Genomic DNA, 17,524 nt, shown 5'->3' with positions numbered 1-17,524 from the left:
CCTGCAGCATGCCCTGCAGGCACTGTGTTTTATGAGATTTAAATATTCTTTTAATGGAGAGACACCACACACTGACACTCCTGAAATGCAGACCTCCATTACTTACACTTCCCTAGGAGAGAAGGCCTCTAAACAGGACCATGCAGGAAGTTGCCCTCAGGCTACAGAGTAACAGCAAACTTCAGCTGTAGGGGGCAATTTATGTACGGCAAACAGCATGGGGTTAGCTAGATTTCTAGGGCTCTCTGAGGATTGGTTAATTTCAATAATTTCAAGAACTCTGGGGAAAGAGGCCCCAGAGGCTATCCCTAGTTACCTGGTACCTCATTCTGTAGGGCTAGTATGTAATGACCCTGAAATGTGAGGGCCCAATAAGAGAAGTATTTGGAATGTGGACTTAATTAGTTGTTCAAGAAGGGTGTCTAACTAAATGTCCTCTAACCAAAGCCTCAAAACTGGGTCAGGATAGCATTTAAACAAAACAAAAATAACACAACTTTGTTAGACACTTCTAGGTGGGGAATGGCATGTGTTTGCTGTCTTTGATTACTTTTCCTTCTCAGAAACTAAGCTTATAGTTGTGTTCAAACGTAATTCTCTTACTTCATTCAGGATGTTCAGGGATAAGAGGTTCCCTATTTCTTATTTAAAACATGAAAAGGAAGCAAGTGTGACTTCATAACAGGAATGTTTAACAGCATATTTCTAACCCATTTCAGTTTTCTTTCTTGTAAAGTCTACATTGTGGGAAGGGTCACAATCACCTACCTTATTTAAAAAATACAGGTATAATGTACCGATTATGTCTGTCTTCTGTGAGGGAAAAAAATGCTGGTATCAGAAAATCTTAAGATCTCCTAAGGATATTTTTCCCCCAAGAATTTTGTACCAAGCAAGTTCAATGGGGCAATATAAATTAATATTACTTTACCACTTGTTGGCTTTCTTTTTTGAGAAGATGATTGCTGATGAGTTTATAAGACATTTATGTCTTAAGTATAGTTCATAATTGATTTTGATGAAATCCACGGATTTAGCAGATCACGAAACTGATTGGTCATGCCTACTAACTTATTCTATGATGCTAGGAAACTTTTTTTTTTATCTTTATGCCTACAAAATACAATCACTTTAAGAAGTCTTTAGAAAATGAAACACAAATGTTTGTTTTTAATTTTACTTTTAATCAAAAATTTCCTGGATGAAACAAATAACAAAATGGTGAAAACTTTGAATAGTTTTTATAAGGATCATTGATGTGGAAATGTTGGGGTTCAGACCAAATGGTCAAGAAAGAATTCTTGAGATGTTTTTGTTGCAAAAAGTGGTTTTATTAAAGCACAGGGACAGGAATCGTGGGTGGAAGAGCTGCACTAGGATTTCACTGGTGACTGATTATATACTTAAAAGTTTTTTTTTTAATGTTTATTTATTTTTGAGAGACAGAGAAAGACAGAGGGTGAGTGGAGGAGGGGCAGAGAGAGAGAGGGAGACAGAATCTGAAGCAGGCTCCAGGCTCCGAGCTGTTGGCACAGAGCCCAATGTGGGGCTCGAACTGAGGAACCGTGAGATCATGACCTGAGCCGAAGTCAGACACTCAACCCACTGAGCCACCCAGGTGCCCCGATTATATACTTTTAAGTTGGGAGGGGGTGAGGGTAGCTTAAGTCTGTAAGCAATTTTCGAAGCAAGGTTTCCAGGACCTTGAGGAGGCTAGATTGTTAGGAAAAGATAATTTATTATTGTTTAATAAAACTTTAGTCAGGAGACCATTCAGATGTATATTAGTGGGCCATATGCTTGGAGGATGATTGCTAACATATATTTGGCTGGTAGAGATAAAGGAGGTTTCCAAAGGAATTTTTATATGTTAAAGTAGACATACAGAGTCCTCGAAGGTTGGGATAATGTTAAGCTAAGATTGCCTTTTGCCCTTAGCAAAGTGTCATCCTGGAGGCAGCTGAGTTCCTAGAGGAAGGCCACTCTGCCTGTCTCAAGGACTTGTCAATGGGCTGTAATTAATGCAAGAAAGTGAACCTAATAGGACTATAAGAACTTAGAAATGACAATTCCATTGTCTCATAGAACTATTTTAACATCTCAGCACATTTCTCAGTGAGTCTAATTTTTTAAGGATTCCAAAAAATGTACGATTACAATGAATTTGGTTGAGAGGTTATTGAGCACAGCTTAAGGGTCTTAGTATTATTATTAATGGTTTCCTTTTGTTTGACCTTTGCTGCAATTGCTTTTTCTGCTTCATTTTTATGCCTAAAGCCCTTACTTATCATAGAAATGTATGATTTTTGTCCAATAACTGGTCAAGAAATATTCTGATAGCAAAAAGAAATTCTGTAAATTAAAAGTGTTTTACAAGTTATAAAGCCCTTATACAAATATCAGATATAGTCATCATTATCTTTTGAGTGATAAAGATCATTAGGAAATCTTAAGATTTCCTAAGAGTAGACTTCCAAATGAAAAGATTATGCCAATATCCAAGGAGCCTTTTCTTTGATTGCTTGAAAATCACAGCCAATATGCCACTATGTCAATGGATAATGCTGTTTCCTGATTTGTATATGCTAAAAAATACATTTCTAAGATATTCACTTTGAACACCTACTATGCCTTTTCTATTTTTATATTTCTATGAAAACAATATTTAGGAAAAAAACACTATAAATCAATGAAATGTCAGTTCATCTCTTAAGTGACTGTATAAAGTCAAATCTAGAATCTTTTCAATTGAATGTAAAAAGAAATTTTTCATCATTTAGCAATTATTGATACTGAAATGATTTATGATTTTTTTTCAATTACGGTAAAACCTTAGATTTCAAGTAACTTGTTTGGTGAGTGTTCTGCAAGACAAGCCAACATTTCTAATAAATTTTTACTTGATAAACGAGCAATGTCTTACAATACAAGTAGTACATGACACTAAATGTCACATGATCACAACTGAGCCAATGGTTCTTGAAATTTGCTTGAAAGTGCTTTAGATTATAAGATTGTTTCTGGAATGACTTATGCTCACAAACCAATGTTTTGGTATATTTTAAACTAAATAAAGAATTAGAGTGGTGTTTTTATTGGCTTTATTTATTTATTTATTTGTTTGTTTGTTTGTTTGTTTAGTAGAGGGAGACGGACACAGCATGAGCAGGGGAGGGGCAGAGAGAGAGGGAGAGAGAGAATCCCAAGTAGGCTCCATGCTCCCAGCACAGAGCCTGATGTGGGGCCTGAACTCAAACTGTGAGATCATGACTTGAGCTGGAACCAAGAGTTGGTCACCTCACTTTGTTTTCAGTATTTAAAAACAGTTCCTCTTATGGTCCTGTTTAGATGATTATGTACCTACACTGCTTTATTTCACTATTTATTCAGATATTACAGGTAGTATGCTGCTTTAGAACTCAGTTAACCCAAGAATCAGGGGCACTTGGGTGGCTCATTCGGTTAGTGTCTGACTCTGGATTTCAGCTAAGGTCATGATCTCACAGCTTGTAGATTCAGGACCTATATCAGGCTCTGTGCTGACAGCAAGGAGCCTACTTGGGATTCTCTCTCTCTCCCTCTCTGCCCGCCTCCCCTGTGAATGGGCACGTACACACACACACACACACACTCCCCCCCCAAATTAATTAATTTTAAAAAATGATTTAAAATCCTTTAAAAAAAACATAAGAATCATTTGAGGTCAGTTATTTTGGTAGAGCTGCAAAATACATTGTTGGTTATTATACATTTTTGTGTTTTCTAACCTCTACCCTGCTGTTCGCTCCTACCATATTCCTATTTATTTCTTATCTTTTTCCACTTACTCATAACATTTTGTCCTTTTTTACTCTGATAGAGTTGTCTGTTTCCTTTATTTTTTAAAAATCTTTTGACCTTTTTATTTGTAAGAATTAGGAAATAACTTGTAAATCATAAAGCCCTTCCAAGAGAAGACCAGAGGTCTATAAATAGAAAGAGTCATGATGATTCAATACAAATTTTGACGTGTTTTTGTAACTAGTAGCCAAGAATTACATTAATGATTTTACTTGAGGAATTATGTGAGGTTTATGAGTTAGAAATTATGTGATTTTTTAAACCTATATTTCTAATTTTAGCATAAGATCATTTTCAAAGTGATTTACAGATTCTACTTGCCTTTTATTTTTTGGTACTTAATTTGTTTATACAATAGTCTAAAACAATGAGTTGATTCTAATTCTAGGCAAAATAAATTATAGGATGTATGGTACTAGAGTTGGCTAACTGAATTTGGGACAAATTACCCAAATATCTATGTATCTGGCTGTGACTTTCCAAATTTATCAAATAAAAGTACAAGAATAAGATAATTTGTAAGCTGTTTTTATATCTATATGTCTGATTCTCTAGTAACTTATGCAATGATGACATAAATGTTCATTTCATGCATAAAATGAGCTATGTGAAAATTACACTATTTAAACTATAACTTTAAATCACAAAAATCATAAATTAAATCACAAAATATTTCAAAATTAGCTGCATACATTTTTATATAACTATAATGAGCCATAATTTATACTAATTCTAATTATAATAATTCAGAGTTTATCCACATGTGCTTGTGGTATCTATAACAAATCATCTAAAAATTAATGGCTTAAAATGATAATCTTATTTTGTTTATGATTTTGCAAGTCAGGAATTTGGGAGTAATTTAAGTTAGGCAATTGGTTGTGAGCTTCAGTCACCTGAAGACTCCACTGGGCTAGATGTGCAAGATGGCTCACTCTGATGGCTGGCGATTAAAGCTGGGTGTCTTTTTGAAGCTGATAGGGGGCTGTTAACAGAAGTACATGTGTTTTTACTTTTTAGCATGGCTAGGTTAGTTTCTTTCTGCAAGGAAGTAACCTGACAAAGGAGCATTCTAACTGAGCAGTCCTGGAAGCTGACCTTATCTAGTCTTGAAAGTCATGTGGACTTAATTCTGCAGTATTCATTGGTCAAACAACAAAACCAGTCCAGATCCAAGGAGAGGGCATTGGCCTCCATCTTTCAGTAGGAATAGTAAAAAAATGATTTGTAGACATCTTTAATCTACCACACTATGAGTTCCACATTTATAAATAATTACTGAATTTAGAAATAATGGAATTGAATTATAGTCCTAAAAATTAATAATGCTTGAATGAGAATCAGAAGATGTCATAATTATTAAAGCATATAGTTTATGAATGAGAAATATACATTTAAATAAGCACAAGCTTAAACTGGTTACTTTAGCCTACAGGTTAATGAAATAACCTCATTTGAAAAATCAAGAATATTAAAATCCAGCTAATTCTACAATCAATATGATTTCTAACTCAGTGGATCATCCTGCCAAATACATTCCACACATTTGCAAATACAGTGAGAATATTGAGGGAATATTGCTATTAGTTTTCCCCTAAGAGTAGGTGTATTCAAGGACTTTTTATTTTGTTTGTTAAGCAAATACTTCTGTGAATATTGGCACATGTATATATAACAACTAAGAATGAAAGTCTAGATAACTAAGATTCATTTGCACAGTCATTCATAGTGAAGGCTTTTATAAAAGTTGGCTTCTGATAACATATGATAAATATTTAATGTGTTATTCCATAAGTAAATGCAAATGATATATTATCACCTATCTGATGTAAAGCTCTGAGATTGTGAACTTCTTGAAAAAGTTTCCCAGGGGGAAAAAACATCTGAGAATTATAAAAAGTGAGCATATTTTTGGAAAACCATTTTTTTCTACAATTCTATTAGTCACAATATTGACAAATCTTCCATTTTAAATTAATTAATAAAACCATTAATATACAAAAATATTATTGATAATTAATCTACAAAAAATATATAATTGTAGTAGATTCAGGCAGATGCCCAGATCCTCTTTCAGTGAAGGACCACTTCCTGAAGTAAGTGCAAATCCTACAGTTAGCTGACTGCCTCTGGCTGTTAACTCCTGCCTTTAGGGCCTGCCTCAGCTCTCTAGCTGAAGTCAGTCTCATCTCTGGATAACCTGAGACAATGAATAAGTAACAGCAGCTGAGATCTAGTTCTCTCTTTTTATTTTTCTCCAAATTTTTATTGAAATTCTAGTTAGTTAACATACAGTGTAATATTGGTTTCAAGGAGTAGAATTTAGTGATTATTCTCCAATAGATAGCACCCAGTGCTCAACACAAGTACCCTTTTTAACCCATCACCATTTAGCCCATCCCCACCCCCCTCCTGTTCATCAATCCTCAGTTTGTTCTCCATCGTTAAGAATCTCTTATGTTTGCTTCTCTCTCTCTTTTTTTTCTGTCCCCCATATTCATCTGTTTTGTTTCTTAAATTCCACATGTAAGTGAAATCATATGGTATTGTCTTTCCCTGACTGACTTATTTTGCTTAGCAAAATACATTCTAGCTCTATCCATGTCATTGCAAATGGCAACATTTCATTCTTTTTGATGGTTTAGTAATCTTCCATTGAATATATGCACCACTTCTTTTTTAATCATTCATGAGTTGATGGACATTTGGACTGTTTCCATAATTTGGCTACTGTTGATAATGCTGCTATAAATATTGGTGTGCATGTGCCTGTTCAAAGCAGTATTTTTGTATCCTTTAGGTAAATACCTAGTAGTACAACTGCTGGGTCGTAGAGTAGTTCTGTTTAGCTTTCTGAGGAACCTCTCTACTGTTTACCAGAGTGGCTGTACCAGTTTGCATTCTCATCAAGAGTGTAAGAGAGCTCCCCTTTATCCACATCCTCGCCAGCATTTTTGTTTCTTGTGTTGTTACTTTTAACAATTCTGATAGGTATGAGGTGGTATCTCATCATGGTTTTGATTTGTATCTCCCTGATGATGAGTGATGTGGAGCATCTTTTCATGTGTCTGTTAGCCATCTGGATGTCTTCTTTGGACAAATGTCTATTCATGTCTTCTGCCCATTTCTTCACTGGATTATTTGTTTTATGGATGTTGAGTTTGGTAGGTTCTTTATAGATTTGGGATACTAACCCTTTGTCAGATATGTTGTTTGCAGATATCTTCTCCTGTTCCATAGGCTGCCTTTTAGTTTCATTGATTGTTTCCTTTGCTGTGCAGAAGGTTTTATCTTGATGACGTTCCAGTAGTTCACTTTTGCTTGTTTCCCTTGCCTTTGGCAACATGTCTGGTAAGAAGTTGCTGTGACTGAGGCCAAAGAGGTTGCTGCCTGTATTGTCCTCTAGGATTTTGATGGTTTCCTATCTCGCATTTAGGTCTTTCATCCATTTTGAATTTACTTTTGTGTATGGTGTAAGAAATTGGTCCAGTTTCATTCTTCTGCAAGTTGCTGTCCAGTTTTCCCAACACCATTTGTTGAAGAGACTTTTTCCATTGGATACACTTTCCTGCTTTGTTGAAGATTAGTTGACCATATAGTTGTGGAGACATTTAGTTCTCCTTCATGAGCCCCCAGTGACTGAACAGGGAGTGGTACAAGAGCCTGCCTACATTCTCTCAACACAGGATTCCTCTAACAGGCACCCTTGGCTCTGGACCTCTTCGTTTAGATGGCAGAGGTTTGTCAGGTATGGGTCTTGGTCCAACTTCCTCCCTAGCCAAGTCTGATTCTTCTTTTCTTTTTATGTGGGTTTACTCTCTAATGGACCTTTTATTATAAATAAACCTTAACCACACCTCAGTATTTGTCTTCTGGAGAATTCACCTGTGACAACATTTTATTTTATGTTAAGAGTTCTTTTTCTTAAGTGAGATCTTATGCAAGACTTTAGGAACATAAGTACTAATACAATGCAGTTTTTGCCATCAGGTAGTTTATCATCTGATGTTATCTTCAACCTCCACAGAAAAGTTACTAGCACAGTCACAGGACTACTTAGTTGAAGTACCACGAATTTGATTCTACATCTCTGATTCTAAGAAGCTTGATTATTCTCTTACCTTCCTCTTAAGTTTGCTGTTTTTACCTTTGTGCTGTGAGGCAAGCTAAGCCATCTTTTTGTTAATATTTAAAATCTGTTAAAATATGTATTAAAAACAATGTGTGTAAACTCTATCCATGAAAACCTGTGATTTAGGGAAGAAATAGGCATAGTGCAAAAGGAAAGGTACAGAGGTAATGAGCATCTCCCAGGCAAGCTGGTTGCAAGCAGATGAAAGGAGATATTAGTCAATTCAAATCATACATTTGTTATTACTTAGTTTAGAGGAAGTACAAATTACTAACATCATGAAAACCAGAATGAACAAGTACTATTTTTTCTAAGCCGTTAGCTGTTTTCCTCCTTGTCAGTTCAGATAAGGTTAACAGATTCAGAAGAAATGGGAATTCCCCTAATGTAAACATTTCTTATTTGGTAATTTTATGGAAAGGAAATGTGTATTTGAGTAATTGCACATCAGTTACAGTGTTTGGTGCTAATGAAATAGCCTATCTGCTGAAGTGGAGGAGGCAAAAAGCACAATGAGGCTGGGGAACAAGCAAACAACACTGGAAGTATTAATATTGCATGAAATGACATATGTTTTAGATGCTATGGAACATGCCCTTACTCTCAAGGGGTGTCTTAGCCAACAAGGGGAAGCTTTCTAGTGGAATAAGGAACAATGTTTGAAATGTCTCTAAAAGCACAAGAAATTGTGGGGAATAGAGAGGTGCCATGTGTAGAAGACTTTATAGTCCAGACCTGTGTATGGGTAAATCAGGATACATAAAACATTTTGTATTTCAGTTCTGTAGGAATGATCAATGGTTCTGAGAAAGTTGGAAATGAAAAACTTTGAAGCTCCAGAAATAAGCAAGTAGCAGATAACGAAAGGCACTATATACTATGCTAAAGAGTGTTTGACTTCTTTATTTTCCTGAAAGAGGTGATTAGCTATTAAATAAGAAGGGATGTAATTTATTGCCATTTAGGAAAATATCTCTAGCAGATAGGGAAGGTGATACAGAGAAAAATCGGTTCAGAAATTCACTGCATTAAGCCAGAAAGAAACAATGGACACCTTGAGTAAGTCAATGAAGATAGAGAAGAGTGCATCTAAGAAATATCAAGGAAATAGAGATTAAAGACTTTGGTATCAGATTTGGCCAGAGTGAGTAAAAACTAAGAGTATAGGATGGCTTCCTGCTTATTTTAGGAAATAGAAACATGTGAGAAGTAAGTAGAAGTCAAGTTTTCAGGTAGAGGAAAATGATGAGACGAATGCTGCCCTGGAATGTCTATGGGACATTGCTGAGTATATGCTCAGTAAGTAGTTTTATTTATGAGTTGAGGCTTGGAAGGTACATGTGTCTAGATTAAGTATTTGTATTTGAGAGTTAGAAGTAATACAGGCATAGAGTAATATAGGCCACGGATGTGTATGTATTGTGTACATAGAGGCTGTGGCTGAGCATACACACACAGTGAGAAGAAAATGCCCAAAGATAGTGCTCTAGTGAGAGGGACAAGTATTATAGAGACACCATCAAAGATAAAGACCATAACTTGGTAACTGGTTTGGGAATTAATATTTAATTAATTCCCAAACCATAGGCAACAAAATGGACAAATGGATATTAAAGAAAAAGACTGATTAAAAAAACATACCTGTGTATATTATATAGAATAATATCTTCAGATGCATTAGCTTGTTTATCTTGCAACTTAGAATATATTATGAAAAATACCAGACTGTAGAAAATTTGAGTTTCATTAGTCATATGCAATTATCTCCCACTGTGTGAAGCTGACTTTCCTTATCAAGAGCAAAGTGAAATGGCTAAGCCTATTATGCTGTCTCTTTGATGTTTTTATAGGATATAATGAAAGATGAATGCTCAATGCTGAAGCTGCAGCTGAAAGAGCGGGATGAACTCATTTGCCAACTTCAGGAAGAGCTGGTAAGTGATAAAAATATTGGCCCACAAACATACTTTCCTTGCAAGGTTATTTGCTATAAACCCTCCAACAACTTTTTTGTTAACAGTAATATTATGTATAAACTGTTAATGCTTCAATCGGATTAATTATCAATTTTATAGTCTTACAGACGTGAGGATTTGAAAATCTGAAAAATAGAATGGTCTCTAATCTATACCGAACATTGTATAATTCCAGAAACAGATCACTAAACCAAGATTAGATATTTTAGTTTTATCTATCAAAAATTGTAAAGACTAAGGTCATATTTTATTTTGTAAAGTGTGTGATTTAACTTCATACTGCTCTACCTAGAGATATGATCATGTAATATGAAGCAAAGTACACAAAAATCTTAAACAAAAATAGATTGTACTTTTTATTTTCATAAAGCTGCCAAAAATGTATTAACCTAATTTTTGTTAATGTGATATCTATATTATATAAAATTACACAAAATATTAAATGTTTATTGATATTTTCAGGGGTTTTTAAAATGCAACTTTATACAAAATTTATTAAGTGAAACTTCATAACCTGAAAATATATTTGGTAGGTAACAAGAACAGCAGTGTGCAGTACTTAAGTATGTGTTTTCAACTTATATATGTACATTAACAATAGTTTGCAATAAAATTTACTCTGAATTTAATAAAAAATGATCTGTAAAATAAGAATGAAAAAGAGAGGAATGAGAAAGGAATTTTAATTCATCAAAAGTTCTTAATAATACCAGTAAAATGAAGAAGTATTAAACAATAAAAGAGCCTGACTCGTTATCAAGATGAAAAAACAAATCCTAGCCAATTATATTCTTTAGGATGAGGTCAGAGTTGACTACATTAACAATGATATATTACCTAATTATTTGATACAATTAAATGACAAAACAGATTTTGTAGACCATCAAGCTTCTGAGAATTCTCAACATATTAGTGAAATAGGGGACAGATTTAGAGCATTTTTTTGGTTCTTGACAACAGATAATGTTTTAACTGAAACCTGACCTTTATTGGGACTGTGTTATGATTGACTTGATGCTGGTTATTGGCCTCATGAGCTTATTATTGTTGCTTTAGAAAACCTATAAACCAGTATTTAAAATAGTAATAGTACTACAGACAAAAGGAACATGTCTTATGTTACTTGGAATTACCTTTTCTAAATAAGTAATAGATTTACTGTAAATTTATTTTATTACATTAGGAAAACATTTCTGTAGTTAACATAACTCCAGAGGTACATGTTATGTGACCAAGCTTTGTTTATGTGGTAGACAAAAAAAGTATTTAAGTTGAATGAAAATCATGTAGATATTAATGGATGCAAATAATCATCAGTTTTAACACAACAGAAAATCTATTCCCTTTGTCAGAATGCTTATTCTTGGTGGATTAACTCAGAAAGAAGTATTCATTTTTTCCCCTTAACATTAGTTGTGATTAAATTTAAAACATATACAAGACATCAGACCTTCATTTGTTGAGTGGAATGAGAAAGAAAATGATTACTCCTAAAGCTAATATTACATCGTTATACTTAAAGTAATGTAATGCCCCTGCATCCGAGAAAGAAAGTCTTCTGTTGGCTGATTTAGTAAAATGACTTGCAAGAGTTTTTTTTGTTTTTGTTTTTGTTCCATTTTTATGCTATGTAGTTTGCATAACCATCTTGGATATTTAAATAAGAAAATGTTAACTTCTGAAAACAAAGTTTGTTTTATTAAAGAGGACTATAGCTGAAGAGGAAAGTGTGTAAGTGATTTAAGGACTTAAAGAAGGAGATGTGTTGCTGAAAAGAAAAGGGCATCATCAAAACTGGATTTGGAGCATAGAGGAAGGGTATAACCACATAAAAGCTATACAACCCACTTGGATGCATTAAAAATTAAGTCCTAGCACACTTGTGATGCTGATAACAAATAACTTGTGACATTTTGACAAGGTGGACATTAAACTTTACTTTTATACTTTACCTACCTACCTTTAAGAATTTGCAAACATTTCAGAGGAGTGCCTGGGTGGCTCAGTTGGTTGAGCTTTTGACTCTTGATTACGGCTCTGGTCATGATCCCAAGGTCGTGGGATCAAGCCCTACTTCAGGATTCTGCACTGAATGTGGAGCCTACTTGGGAGCCTGCTGTCTCTCTCTTGCTCCCTCTGGCCCTCTCCCTGCTCCCATGAGCTCTCTCTCTCTCAAAAAGATTTTTTTTAACTTTTTTAAAAAAATTTATTTACTTATTTTGAGGGAGCGAGAGAGAGAGAGAGCAGAGGAAGGGCAGACAGAGAGGGAAAGAGAGAAAGCATTGCAAAATGTCTTCTGGGGGCAAAATTTTCCCGAATTGAGAACCATTGCTTCAGGGTTATTATAATCCTCAATAAAATTGTATGTTATAGGTTTAATGTCTATCTGTTGATACCCAGTTTGAATGAAGAAAAAAAAGTTCGGTAGAATGGATGGGCTTCTCCTTTGACCATTACATAAATAGTCCTTTGCATTGCATTTTAGGCTGCTAGAGCTGCTGTACAAAACGCCATAGACTGGATGGTTTAAAAAATTTATTTTCTCATAGTCCTGGAGGCTAGAAGTCCAAGATCAAGATGCTAACATGGTTGGGTTCTGGTGACAGCTCTCTTCCTGGCTGCAGATGGCTACTCTGTGCTCACATGGCCTTTGCTAAGTGCATGTGCATGGAGAGGACAAGAAGGAGAGTTCTAACTTTTTTCTTACATAGGCACGAACCCATCATGAGAGCTACATATACCCTCATGACCTCATTGAAACTGAAGCATCTCCCAAGACCCCCATTTCCAAATACCATCACACTGGGATTAGGGTTTTAATATACAAATTTGGGAGGGACACAATTTAGTTCATAGCACAAAATGTTAATGTTTATGGTTATATTTCATAGTTATATATTTTTTTCAGGCACTAAATACACATTTTAAATAGCATTTTTACTCTGTGATTTCAGAATTATGTTGGTTTAACTTCACTTTTTTTTCTGGGTTAGTAGATTTTGCAAAGCATAAATATGCTAAGAAACCTAATAATTCTGATTTTAGATTATATATTGATTTTGGGGCAAATTATCCACATTATTAACTGCATTTCTAATAAGAATGTATTTTGTAATCATACTCTGAATTTATTCCTTCCTGTTTATCTTTAAGAAGAAGAAAAACAAAAATAAGAGGTTTGTACTTTTGGGAACAATTTCAAGATGTCTTAAATTATTATCCCTGAAATTTGTATGCATCACTCACCTTGGTGAGACTTATTGTTTTTTTTTTTTCAATAGCTAATTATTTGCATGTATTGTATGATGTACAAGAGAATATTAAATATCAGAATACCAGAGTGTCCTGTGGTTGTGGAAGTGTTAGGGCAACTAACTGGAGAAGACAAACTCTTTGGGCAGGAATTTTTGTTATGGGTAATCAAGAAACAATTGGTTCATACACTTACTTCTAAGTGCTTTATAATACAACAAAATCTTCTCTGCATTGCTATGAGGTAATGTGAAGGGTACTGGCTAGCTGTACCTATGTGACATGAGCTATGCAAATAATACTTTTATGTTGTTAATAAATTATCAAAATAGCTTGTATTGATATTATAAAATATTTTCACAAACAAAAATTGGAATTAACCAAACATTTGAAATTCCTTTTTCAAGTTTGAGACTATTCTCCCATCAAATGAAATCTTAATGTTTTTATTTGTTTCCTACCCTGGAAACATACATGAAATTTGCAAAGCTTTGAAGACTTTTAGTGATTTCAGTTCTTTTAGTGGTTTTCCTTTGAAACATATTTATTTTAATATTTGTGATTTACATTTGTAAATCCCTAATTATAGTGCATAGTATAAGACTTATTACACATTACTGTTTTCTCAACTTTTTATCTTTCTTTTCTATGGTCTCTGATTCATTTATGGTTTGGTTAGAATCTTTTCCCAGGGTTCCTGGGTGGCTGAGTCGGTTAAGCATCCGACTTCAGCTCAGGTCATGATCTTATGACTCATGAGTTCGAGCCCTGCATCGGGCTCTGTGCTGACAGCTCAGAGCCTTGAGCCTGCTTGGGATTCTGTGTCTCCCTCTCTTTCTTCTCCTTCTCACTCGTGCTCTGTCTCTGTCTTTCAAAAATAAATAAACGTTAAAAAATTTAAAAAGTTTTCCTGAACGTTTCCTTCAAATGGGGTATTGATGACAGGGTCTCTAATTCTTTGAATATCTATTCACTTGAAAGATGAAAAATAGTGCTAGGGTTGAATTGTGTCCTCCCCAAAGCTAATCAATTAAAACCCTAATCCCTAAGGTGGATTATCCCATCCTAGGATTAGACCTAATCTAATCCTAATCACTTCCCCAAATCTCCACCCAAATACCATCACATCAAAGGGGTAGGATTTCAACATGAATTTGGGAATACAATCATTTAGTCTGAAAGGGAAGTAAAGGTATCAGAGGTCTTATGGAATCTACTCTTTCACTACAGCCACTTAATGACATTAGTTATGATATTACTGTTTTTGCATATCAAAATTCTCTGTAAGATTCTAGTTGACAAAAACTCACATCTGAGAATAAAAATTAAAAACCTGGACAAGATTATTACTAAAGACTGCTAGGAATTACTGGTTCAGAGTAGGAAATAAGATGAAAAACTGTGACATGTACTTCACTGAGAATTATTGTTAATAAGGATAGTAATTGAAAGCATGGAAAAAAACAAACTTTCAGAGTCAGAAACAATTGGAAGTCTTTTTTTTAAAATAATTAAATGATATTTGGATATATATTTAAATATAAATTGTACTTATTGTGTAGAGTATGTTTAACTTTTTCAATATTAGAAATAGAACTCTTGGGGCACCTGGGTGGTTCTCTCGGTTGAGCAACTGACTTCGGCTCAGGTCATGATCTCTCGGTTCAGGAGTTCGAGCCCTGTGTGGGGCTCTGTGCTGACAACTCAGAGCCTGGAGCCTGCTTCAGATTCTGTGTCTGCCTCTCTCTCCACCCCACCCATGCTTGTGCTCTGTCTCTCTGTCTTTCAAAAATGAATAAACATAAAAAAATTTAATAAAAAAAAGAAATAGAACTCTTCTACCAGCACAAAGATTTAGGGATTTCATGGTATTTAATGCATTGGTATAAGTTAAGGCCAAAGGTCTAAACATATTGGCTATAAGTAAGAATACCTAATCAGAATCAATATAACAAAAGTTATTTAAAATAAATTATTTTAACTTTAGGTTTAACTTTGACTACTGGTGACATAAAACAGATAAATATTTTTCCCACTTATGAGAAAGTTTGGTTCTCTTTCTCAGCTATTAAGTGAAGGTCACGTTGAAGATTGCAATGTAATTTTATTGCTAGTATAAAACTGAGGGACATTGTAAATATTACCTTCTTGTTCCTAAAATATATCTGAGAGATTTATCATAAACATTGATGGTGAAGTGTAGCCTTGTGTTTTGGGAGGTGGGGGGAGAATGGATACTTTCTTCTAAATGATTATTAATCTTATAAATGGCTTCAGAAACTTTATAAATGGTTTCACAGTATAGGTGAAAAGTTTACCCTATATGATTTCAGAAATTGAAGAAATTGGGTTTGGCATTTATTAATGGATTGATTAAAAATATTTTTAAAGAAGTTGAAGATAACTTAAAAGTAAAAATAACTTTAGTTGGACCTAAGACTCTAAATAGTAAAATTTAATTGCCCTAATTAGGATCAATACACCATGCTATGCCTTTAGTATTATGTTTTACCAGTAATTTAAATGCCTATTACTTTGTCAATAATGAATTTGCATGGGTAACCACATTAAAAAAGGTGAATTGTCAGTAATTTATGACTCTAAACTTGCATAACGTCTATCATTTTATTCTTTCGTTTAGAAACTTTTGTTCATTTTGCAGCCCATCTGAGTAGAAAGCATCAGATTCTGCTTTTTACGGTATATTTCTTTAAAAGCATATTTCTACTTAAAAGCCGAGTTGCAACAAGTGACCCATAAATAAGACTTCGGCCAGAAAGTTTATGAACTGTCTGAAAATAAGTATGCTATAATACATCCCTCATTAAAACAAAGAAAAGGAAGGCAAAACAGAAATACTTCCAATGGTTGCCTTCATGTTTACCACATACCATTTAGACTTGTCAGAATGTAGTGAGAGCTGTTATTTTAGTCATCACGTGTTTCTAATCTAATGAGTGAGGAGCGGCATTGACTGGGAAGCACTTAAAATAATAATAAAACCGACTAAAAGCATTTTGCATTTACCATAGGCCAACAATTTAAAAAATGTCAGTTGTAAGTCTCCTCCCTGCATGATGTGGGTTTTTGTTTGTTTGTTTGTTTGTTTTCTTATGGATCTGAATCCCAATTTAGTAACTTCAGGTTAGGTTGTTTACATTGTAATCACACTTTTAAAATTTCCATTAGCACATTATTACTCATCTCTTAATAACATTGTATTTTTAAATGAAGGTTAATTGGGAGAAGTTCCTGTTAAGGAGAACTTTGCACAGAGATTAACAGTTCAGAATCTTTAAACCCAATTTGTGTTTCTAACCCCTGTAGTACTACATATTAAGGTATTCAACAATAAATTCAAAATAAGAAATGAAAGCATAGTTATAAAGATGAAAGAATCTTGAGTTACTTCAGTTCTGTCATTTGATATAACCATTTGTAGTATTTTTAAGATGTAAAGAAATAGAGTTAGAACTACAAGATACATATTTTAGTTCATACATTAAGTATTTTACTGACTTTTAATAGCTGGTTCTGAACTTATTTTAAATTGTATGTTTCCTTTTTTTTTTGTATGTTTTGTTTTAATGTTTTAAAACTAATGTACTAACCAAAAAAGTTGCATCAGGCATGATTTAATAGTTGCCTAAATTAGGGCACCTGGGCTCAGTTGGTTGAGCATCTTAGGTTATGATCTCACAGTTTGCGAACTTGAGCCCCACATGGGGCGCTCTGCTGTCAGCGGAGAGCTGGCCTCAGATCCTCTGTTATCCTCCTTTTCTGTCCCTCCTGCTCTGTGCTCTCTCTCAAAAATAAACCTTAAAAAAAGTTGCCTAAATTATACCTTTTGCAAAATATTCATAAATCTTAATATTATGTTTATTAAAACATTACTTTATGGCATGATAACATTTACAACGCTTTGTATGACCACCTTTCAACTAGCTGTGTTTCTTTTCTGGCTATCACTAAATCTCATTTTATGTCTTGATTATTTAAAGTAGGATTTTCTTCTAGAAATAGGATTTTTAAAATGATCTCTGTTCTAGATATCCAATAAGGTAGGTACATAGCTGAGTTTTGAAAACTTCTTCCTCCTTCAGTGTAAAGACTAAGTTGAAAAACAGATCACATAAGATAAGTATATATATGAATCTGTCTCTCTCTATATATACATACATATATGGGTGTGTGTGTGTGTGTGTGTGTGTGTGTATGTGTGTATACACATATATGTTAGTGTGTTATTAAACCTTTTTTTCTCACTGAAAGCAAATATTGAAAATTCTTACTTGAATGTAAGTAAACATATAAACAACCATTT

The 17,524-nt window shown here is 34.1% G+C and overlaps 1 protein-coding gene across 7 annotated transcripts in view; it reads left to right on the top strand.

The window, feature by feature from the left end:
- The window catches only part of CCSER1 (coiled-coil serine rich protein 1), a 1,258,994-nt gene that overhangs the window by 555,172 nt on the left and 686,298 nt on the right, over positions 1-17,524 (top strand). For all 7 annotated transcript variants that reach the window (XR_008295692.1, XM_053216127.1, XM_053216129.1 and 4 more), the window contains one exon: positions 9,823-9,906. Coding sequence is in view for 6 of the 7 variants with exons in the window: in XM_053216127.1 (XP_053072102.1) it covers positions 9,823-9,906 (84 nt within the window). In the remaining variant the exon portion in view is untranslated. The remainder of the gene's footprint in view (positions 1-9,822; positions 9,907-17,524) is intronic.

This window comes from Acinonyx jubatus, chromosome B1 (genome assembly GCF_027475565.1).
Source record: "Acinonyx jubatus isolate Ajub_Pintada_27869175 chromosome B1, VMU_Ajub_asm_v1.0, whole genome shotgun sequence".
Classification (NCBI taxonomy): Eukaryota; Metazoa; Chordata; class Mammalia; order Carnivora; family Felidae; genus Acinonyx; species Acinonyx jubatus.
This window is presented reverse-complemented; position numbering and strand designations above follow the sequence as displayed.